Consider the following 10,176-nt stretch of genomic DNA (forward strand, 5'->3'; position numbering starts at 1 on the left):
ATTTTATGTCTATTTGTTTTTATCTTGTGTTTAATTTGATTTCTAATTATTTTTATTTTGTTTAAACAGATACATGGTTGATTCAACCGACAAGTCCTCTTCATCTGGTAATCCTAATAAAAAAAGAGTTAGAGGTCCAACTTTGATGACACAAATTGACAAAGTTCATCAAACGGGTGAAAAGATAAAGGTCGAGTTTGATCAAAGAACTTATGAATGTACTGGTGTTGGTAAAAATGCTGCAAATTTTAAGAGTTACATAGCATCTTCTGCTCGGCAGAGATATTGTATTTTGAAAGATGAGTGGAAAGACATAGATAATGGGATAAAAGACGCTATATGGGTTGATGTTCAAGTATTTTAAATTCAACACTTGATTATATTTTATAATCACATATATACTAACAACATATGCCATATACTATATGTGTAGACTCATTTCACTATTCCAGATTGGTGTGTTAAAGACAAGAATGGTAAAATCAAGGATCCGTTGAAGAAGGAATGAATTAAATATGCAGGAGAGAGATGGAGAGGTTTTAAGATACAACTCACAGACGAATATGTTAATAATCCCAAAAAAGATCTCGCTCCTGCACATGTCAGGTATAATTTTATTAAAAAAAGAAGTATGGGAAGAGTCTCTAAAGTTTCGGGATACCCCAACATTTAAGGTTAGTAGGAGTTATATTTGAGTTTTTTTAATAACATTTTTATTATGTTTAGTGATAACTGTTTGATTTTATAATTAATAGGAAAAAAGTCGAAAGGTAGGGAAAATGTGGCTAGGAATGTATACCCACATGTATTATCTCGTGGAGGGTATCGCTTGCTCGAGGAGAAAATTAAAAATGAAAGGATATCATCAAGAGATGATTCTATATTAGATGATAATGGTAGTCCATCTCAACCGTCACGCCATGAGTTATGGAAAAGAGCACGACAAAAGAAAGGTGGAGAATACACATCAAAGTCTGCACAAGCTGTTGCAGAGAAAATTGTCAGTAAAACTTGGAAATTACTTCAAGTATCATTATATTTGTGATTATTTAAAAACTATTGAATTTAGTTGTGGTTTTTTCATTTTGTAGGATTCTCTAGTTGAAGAAGCTGAAAAAGGTGTCTTTGTTCCACATGGACGTAACGATATCTTAACAGCAGCCATTGGAACATCTGAGCATGGCGGCCGTGTTCGTGGTGTTGGAAAGCACCATAAACAAAGAACTTACTTTTGAAGGTCTTCTTCATGTCAAGGACAACATATAGATGTAAATGAACAACTTGAACAACTTTCATCAAAATTGGATGCAAGACTTAAAGCTGATTTTGATCAAAAGTGGGTTGAGGAGCATAAGGCTTTGGAAAAATCTTTTATGGAGACACTTACGTCTATGGGATTGTCACAAAACACAGATAATACTAAATGCATTGAAAAAATGGAAGTAGTCGAAGCAAGCGGAAAAGGAAGTTGTTCAGCTGCAAAAGAAAGCACAAAAGAGGCGGAAGTTAACGATGTTCAGAGATTGTTACTCATGGTTGTGAAAATGGCTGACCAACACTTGGAAATGAATTTAAGTCATTGTAAATCCGCCATTAATTTTTATATGTCACCTAAGTGTATCAGAGAGTTGTTGATGGGTTTTCATTGGCTTGACGTGTCTACTCTGCAAGTTTGGAGCACGTAAGTACATTTTCTTTTTTTATTACTTTCAATAGGTTATATCTCCCATCACTTCGAGTCTAATGTTTATTTTAAAATTATTCAGGTATATTCATCGTGTATGTATTGATAATTCCACATCAGAAGTGTATAGATTTATGGACCCTGCTATGTGTATGTATTATGATGTTGTGCCGAAATCTATAGTAGATGTTAAAAAATACGTACAAGATAAGTTAATGTCGCAAAACAAAGTTTGCCACTTACTACCACTTATTCATGAGTAAGTCTTTATGAAATTTTGTTTTCTATTTTTTAATTTTGATAACATAGATATTTTATGTGACTTTTGTACTTCCATACACATGTACAGACAACATTGGCAATTAATAGTCTTGTGTCCAAGAGACAATACTGTGGTCTTCTTTTGTTCACTTCATCGGGATATTGATAAAGTCACGAAGAAAATTATTTCAACGTAAGTTTATCTTTTATGTGAATTTTGTTATAATATAGTATATATCATATATATATATATACATAACTTGTTACAAAAGTAATTTCATATTTTATGTGGCTTTATTTGGATTTTTTTTGAATTAGTGCTTTTGAGGTTCATCAATTTGCAAATGGCAATAGAAAAAAGCTATTACATGGCTTAGGCCCAATGTAAGTGTGATGTAAATTATAATTCTATATTTAATTTTATGATAATTATTCATTAATTATGTCTTTCATTTGTAGACAAGGAAACAACATACCATTAATGATTGTGGATATTATGTGATGAAAAATATGTTGGATATTGTCTCTGCCAATATAACTGAATCTTGGATGCAGGTAATAAAATAACTCTAATTTGTTATTTACTTTGCATTTTGCAATTTAATATAAATTTTCAAAGAATAACTCTATATTGTTATTTACGTATTGTAGGTATTTAATTATCCTACAAAATTGACACAAGAAGATTTGTATGATTTGCGACTCCGTTGGGCAAAATATTTCTTTGAGTTATATAAAGAATAACTTTATGTTTCTCGTGGATGCGTGTTGGTTTTTCAAGTGTGCGAAAGGATTTAAATGGTTGGATATTTGTTATGTTATTATTTTGTAGTAGTAAACCGTGTGTAAACCTTTCTTAACATTTTGAACACTTGTGTATCCTAGATTAATATTTTTGTATATTTTGACGAATATATATATATATATATATATATAGTTCGTATCTATTTGGTGCAATTAAATGTGGTCTGTGTGCTGTGAGTAAAAATGTGCAAAATATATAACGACCTCTTTGGTCTGTGGTATTTGAATCTTATATGGAAAATTAGGTAAAAAAAAAATTACAGGTTAAAATGGAAAAATAGAAAAAACAGCCATAATATGCTAAAAAACAGAAAACCTTTTACATCGGGCTTTGATAAAATAGATGTAAAAAGCGCTCTATTACATCAGCCCTGGCTTAAGTCCGATGTAAAATGTGGCTTATACTTTTTTTTATAAAAAATTGTAATATTTTTCACATCAGACCTAAGATATAAACCGATGTGGTATGGTAATCTATTACATCGGGCCAAGCTTAAAACCGATGTAAAAGGTTGCGTATATTTTTTTTATAAAAAAATTGCATTGTTTTTCACATCAGACCTATGAACTCAACCGAGGCCCGATGTAAAATGTCTCAAACTTATTACTTTTCGCCCGATGTAAAAAGTACTTTCTGTACTAGTGCCCCATAGTAATAAGTTCCACTGTGTTTACTTGTTTTCACTCATTTATATGGTTGGTTAGATATTAGTACTGCAATATTGATATTGATATCCCATCAAGAGTGATAATGGGAGTTTCATCCTAGGGACTTACGCATATGTGTTTTTCGGCAGCGTTTTCTCCTATTTGCAAGAATGTTCTTTCTTATTTGTAGTAACGACACTTAATTGAATGCATAGAAGGTTGCACCCTAGAATTTGAATGGATATATACATCATTTACTAGTAATTTTCTCTTCAAGTCAATAATGGAAGGCTTGATTGTCAATAAGATATTTCATACCATTAATTGTCTTTTTGCATTCTTAATTATTATTAATCAATAATTACACCAATTTATTACACTAATAATTACACTCAATTATAATCTTTAATATAATTTTAATCTAATGCTTAGAAATTCAACCCACACAGATGGTTGAGTCACAGGTCATTGATGCACTTGGAGACGAGCAAGCAGAGGTCGACGTTGTAGATGAAGAAGAAGAAGCACCGGAAATAGAAGTTGATGACCTGGTAAACGAGGAAAGTGAAGATGAACCGGAAGTTGTTGTACCACGAGATCAAGTGCATATGCCTCCAGTGCACATGAGGAACCTGAATTTTGATGGGGATGACGAACCATCGACTGATATTTTCTATGATCCATACACCCAAACAGATCAACGGTTAAAAGTAGGAGACAGATTTCGTTCTAAGGAGGCATGTATCATGGCGATAAAAAGATTTCATATGGCAAACAATGTTGATTTTAGAGTTGATCGCGCCAATGTCGAAAGGTACAAAATTTACTGTAGTAACACTGATTGTGGATTCAGGTTGCATGCATCATACAGGAAGAGAAGTGACTCATGGGTTATAGGATATATTTCCCAAGATCACACATGTATTAACACAAATGTATCACAAGATCACCGTAAGCTCAGTTATGACATCATTTGTCAAGAAATCTTGCCTCTAGTTGAAAAAGATCCATCGTTAAAGGTGAAAACGATAATCTCTCATATCGTTGCAACGTACAACTACACTCCGTCTTATAGAAAGGCGTGGCTGGCGAAGACCAAGGCGATCGAAGTTGTGTATGGAAATTGGGAGGATTCGTATAAACGACTCCCACATTTCTTATATGCGCTTCAAATTTATGCTCCTGGAACTGTTACTATTTTAGAGACCCTTCCGGCGCAATCTCCAGACGGAACATCACTTCAAGGAAATGTGATATTCCACAGGATCTTCTAGGCTTTCCGCCCATGTGTACAAGGATTTTCATATTGCAAACCAATTCTTCAAATAGATGGAACTTGGTTGTACGGAAAATATAAAGGCACCATGTTGATGGCTGTGGCTCAAGACGGAAATAGTAACATCTTTCCTGTTGCTTTCGCTCTTGTGGAAGGAGAAACTGCTGGAGGTTGGGGTTTCTTTCTCAGAAATCTTCGGACACACGTTGCCCCCCAACCTGGACTTTGCCTGATTTCGGACAGACGTGCTGCCATCGAGAGTGCGTACAACAATCCAGCAAACGGGTGGCAAAACCCTACATCAACGCATGTTTACTGTATTCGACACATCGCACAAAATTTCATGCGGGAGATAAAGGACAGGGCTCTTCGGAAGACTCTTGTCAATGCCGGATATGCGTTGACTCAACCAACGTTCCAATATTATCGACATGAAATTGTAGCGGCAAATCCAGATGCAGGCAGATGGGTAGACAATCTTGCTAGAGAGAAATGGACCAGATCATACGACAACGGGAAGCGATGGGGGCACATGACTATGAATCTTGTGGAGTCTATGAACGGGGTGTTTAAGGGCATCAGACACCTTCCGATTACTGCCTTGGTGGAAGCAACATACTATAGGATGGCTTCTCTTTTCGCAAGAAGAGGTGAGCGTTGGAATGCAGTTATAGAATCCGGACAATTATGGAGCGAAACATGCGTCAAATTCATGAAAGAGCAATCTGCCAAAGCCAACAACCACATTGTGACATCTTTCGATCGATTCAACCGGACCTTCAGTGTTAAAGAAACGATTGACCATAACGAGGGCCTTCCGAGACAACAATACAGGGTTCTTATAGATGAAGGGTGGTGCGATTGTGGAACGTTTCAAGCCTTTCGGATGCCATGCTCTCATGTAATTGCAGCATGTTCGTATGCGCATCAAGATCCGTTAGCACTTTTATCTCCCATTTACAAGGCAGAAACCTTGCTCGGGGTGTATAACAACTCATTTCAAGTGATGGCAAAGGAGGATTATTGGCCTACGTATGAAGGGGACGTGGTTTGGCATAATGATAACATGCGGAGAAGGAAAAGAGGTCGCCCGAACAGCACCCGGATCACAACCGAGATGGATCATGAGAAAATGGTACGAAAGTGTAGCATATGTCGTGAAGTCGGGCACAATAAAAATACCTGTCCTAACCGTGGATCAAATTCCACCAACAATTAGTTGTATGTCATTTGTATTTTGTATCTGTATTTTTATTGACAATGTTTTTGTATTTGTATTAGTATTCGTATTTGTATTTGTATTTGTATTTATATTTGTATTTGTATTTCTATTTCTATTGGTTATGTATTTGTATTATCCTTTATTAAATCAACTAGTTATGTCTTTGTCTCGTTGTGAAATTGTCTTCATGGCCCATACTGCCACTCTTTATTTTGGACAGTCAGTCAAATACGCATGCTTTCGTCTAGTCCCATCAAGTCAGTCATTGATCAGTGTGTCTGCATTTATCATACATGTTAGGCGTGCTTGTAAACAGTACGCAACATCATTAATTTTTTCTACAAACTACTATTATAAATTAGGGGCTCCTATGGTTGAGTTTACACACAGATACACAAACTCCAAATACCAAACAATCACACAAACACAACCATGCCTCGCCGGACAACCATTAGGCCAGATGGATGTCACCGGACAACAGAGTTGCCGCCCCGAAGATCAACATGGCGTGCCGAACCTGAACCGGAGTATCGCAGAAGGAACGAACATGTCATATTCTCCGCCGTCAAACCTCCCATGCCGGTTATGTTTTGGAATATCTCTTCCGTCGAGCAGCTCAAGAGGACTCTCCTGAGATTTTTAGAGGGGGAGTACGAGGCCGGCGAACAGATAAGAAGCATCAAGAGGCTTAAAACAAGGGCTGATGATGTGACTGGAGCAACGATAACTTTCTGGGATAACGTGGAATACGACATTGATGTCATTCAAATGATGCATGGACCTAATGACATTGTTTTAACCGTGGTGATTTCTTAGATGTTTTACTTTATCTTTTTCTGTTGGTTATTTTCTATGTACCTTTTAATTAATGAATGAACTACTTTTTTCCGTGGACGCTCGAGTTAGCTGATTCACTGATTTTATCTGTTGCAATTTAATATATATATTTTTTTAATACTTTAAAATAAAAACAATTTTATTAATAAATAAAAAAAAAAATATAATTTATTTATTTATGTTAAAAACAATTTTATTAATAAATAAAAAAAATTTAAAAAAAAATAGTATATAAACAATTAAAAAAAAACAAAAAAAAAATATATATATATATATGTACATAGGCGCCACCCTAGGTGGCTAAAAATGAAAAAATGTACATTGATGCCACCCTGGGTGGCGCATAGGTTAGGGAGTTTTGGTCATTGGCGCCACCTGAGGTGGCTCCTATGTGGAGACCACCTCTGAAACCTGGTCATACAGGTAATTTTTCCGAAAAGATGGTTTTTGGTGTAAATAAATTATTAAATATGGTTATTTGGATTTTTTTTTCTCCAATTGTTCTGATTATTCCCATTTTGGTTCGACTCCTCCACTCTCTCAAATTTGGCTGTTATTCCTATCATTCCTCGCCAGAAAAAAATGAAAATGAAAATTCATCAAAACCAAAACAATAACAAACAAACAACATCAATGAACCACATATTATCATCACAATTTATATATTCTCCTTTCTTCCCAGCATTCAAATCAGTTAAAAATTTGCATTTGAAGCCCTAATATAGACTTGGGATCTTGGAACCCTATTTGCACTTTTTTTCTCTTGTCGAAGTTGAAGAGATCGGATGAAGTTGATAAGCAGACATATTTGAATCCAAATATATAGGTGGGAGTGAGAAGAAAAAAGTCTATCTAGATCTGCAAATGAAGTTATTAGATTTACAGTTATTTACAGGATATGTGATATGTAACGGTTGTAGGAACAGTTTTTTTTTGCATATGGAAGATAAACTATTTTATAACCACTGTAGAAGGAAAAGGATGCACCAAATGTGAAATTATCATAGAAGTTGGAAGAAGAAATATCACGTTGGATATTTTACTCATTAATAAAAAATAGTAACCGAAAAAAGTAGAAATAAAACATTGCATTAAAATAGTAATTTATGACACCTTTAATGAATAGTTAAGGAGATGAAAAAAAAAACTAAAAATTAAAAAGTTGTAGGTGGTTATGAAATAGAAAAGATATATATATAATTTATTAATATATAAATATTCGTACTAACTTATATAATAGTAATAATAGTAATAATATTAAAAGATATTTATTAATATTTTTTAATATTTCTTATGATATATAAAAAAATTTATTTGATAAACTAATTTTCAAAAACAGTTTAAAAGTTTTAAAAAATTAGTAATTTGAACTTTAAAAATTATCGTACTAACTTATATAAATAAAAAATATATTTTATTAAATGCCAAGATTAAAATTTGAATTATATAAAATTAAATATATGATTTAGCCCCAAATAAAATTGAGACAAATTCAATTTTTAAAATAATTTACACCAAAATATATTATTACTATTAAAATTAGAGAAATATTAAAAAAAGTCATTTGATAAATTATTTTTCAAAAACAGTTTTAAAATTAAAAATAAATTTGTTAATTTAAATTTTAAAAATTATTATTCTAATTTATATAAATGAATTTTTTTAAAATTATATTTCATCATTTAATTTTGAGTTATATAAAATTAAATATATGATGTAGTCACTAATTAACAATTTATATAAAAATAGGAATAAAGTTTTAAATAGTTTTATTCTTATTTGGCTTCTTTAAATTTTTGTTGAGTAGTAATTATTAATATTTTTTTTTTGTTTTTTACTTTTATATTATCATATTAGTTATAATTAAAATGATTATAAAATGGATTTTATTATTGTTATTAATATTTATTTTTAATAAGGAACAATTTATTATGTTATTATTATTATTATTATTATTTATTTTAATATAGGGTCAATTTAGTAAATAACACATTAGGGTTTTTTTGTTAAGAATAGCTATTATGGTGACACGCGACTAGGAAATAGCTATCATGATGACACGTGGCTAGGGTTGCCATCATGACAACCTTCCATTTATATATATTAAGATTAAGATAAGATATGATTAGAAAATGCAGTGTAAGCGTGTGATTGGTCAGGGTGATACTTTTGTCTTGTAGTCACTTAAACTGTGAGTGACCAATTGATTTGTTCTATTTCCTTTTCTCTCATGTCACGTTAATAAAAAACTAGGTACAAAATAATACACATGCTGATAGATTTTGAAAAATGAATAAAGATGAGATAAAAGAAAAAAGGAAATATAGTGATGTATGATTATGGGCCACGCTTTTGGTTATAAGCCTAATGCAGTTTCGTTTCTCCACCCCTGATTTGGGCCCAAACACGCCTGTACATAGATCCTGTTCAATATCTTTTACTTCAACACCCCCTATTAGGCAGAATTACATTTTTGTTTGAAATTTGTTTTCTCTTCAATTTCTGTTTCATAAATCAATTTCCTCTCAAATAAAAAATGTGTAAAAATATTTTGTAAATACTTTAGGATGTTTATATATTTTTGATATTTTTCGTAGAATTTTAGAAATTGTTTTAGTATTTTAATTGAGCCTTTCTCTCAAGTATGTTCGCAATTGTTTCGGTTTGGATACCTTGTGCGACTGAATTTGATTGAGCGACTTGTAAATTGAATTTTGTCACTATTTTTTGTGTGTACTCAGTAGAGACACATATGTTGCCATATATTGAAAACCAAGTTCTGATTTTATTTTTTGGTAGGGTTTTGAGACGGTTTCTTTAGCATTCGATGCTTGTACATACATAGACGATGTTTGCTTGTTTTTACCCATAAGTGAGGATGTTTTGGTGAGATATTTTTGAAACTTTTTTAGGACATTATAGGGTATGTTTAGAGGTCTTAGTACCAGGAGTTGTTTTTTTTAATCACTCTTTTTTACTTTGCTTAAATTTTCTTTTTCACATGTAAATACCTTTGTTTTTGGTTACCGATAGTATCGTAACTTGCGCAATGGACTTGTAATTTTGTGTAAATATTTGGAAAAGGTTCCATGATATTTTAGACACCTCTTAAATATTGGTAACTACTGACCTCCATCATATGTTCACATTTTTTCCTAATTTCATTCACAATTTGAACTTACTAGCTAGTTTTGACCTAATTTTGTTTAAGTTTTCACTAGAATTTTGGGGTTGCTTCAATCTAATTGATTCATAAGGATTAACATAGGATATTAGAACTATAAATACAATGTAATGCTACTGACCTCAAGCTTGGGCCATCTGTTCATTTGCTTTTTGTTTTGACTAATTGATGTATGTTTGCTAATTGTTTAGTAACGATTCATGCAATACTTTGGTGACTTCTTGTGAATATTTTTGTGAGATGCCATGATGCTTTTGTGT

At 32.6% G+C, this 10,176-nt stretch overlaps 1 protein-coding gene across 1 annotated transcript; it reads left to right on the plus strand.

The window, feature by feature from the left end:
- Window positions 1–3,846: 3,846 nt before the first annotated feature.
- LOC131625891 (uncharacterized) lies at window positions 3,847–4,671 on the plus strand. The gene has a single exon (XM_058896724.1). It carries the CDS (start codon window positions 3,847–3,849, stop codon window positions 4,669–4,671), a length of 825 nt encoding a protein of 274 aa, XP_058752707.1.
- The last annotated feature ends 5,505 nt before the right edge of the window (window positions 4,672–10,176 follow it).

The sequence above is a fragment of the Vicia villosa genome, unplaced genomic scaffold (genome assembly GCF_029867415.1).
Source record: "Vicia villosa cultivar HV-30 ecotype Madison, WI unplaced genomic scaffold, Vvil1.0 ctg.000248F_1_1, whole genome shotgun sequence".
Lineage (NCBI taxonomy): Eukaryota > Viridiplantae > Streptophyta > Magnoliopsida > Fabales > Fabaceae > Vicia > Vicia villosa.

What these genes read in the sequence shown, in the direction of transcription:
- LOC131625891 (XM_058896724.1), top strand. Translation starts at nt 3,847, where the DNA reads ATGGTTGAGTCACAGGTCATTGATGCACTTGGAGACGAGCAAGCAGAG.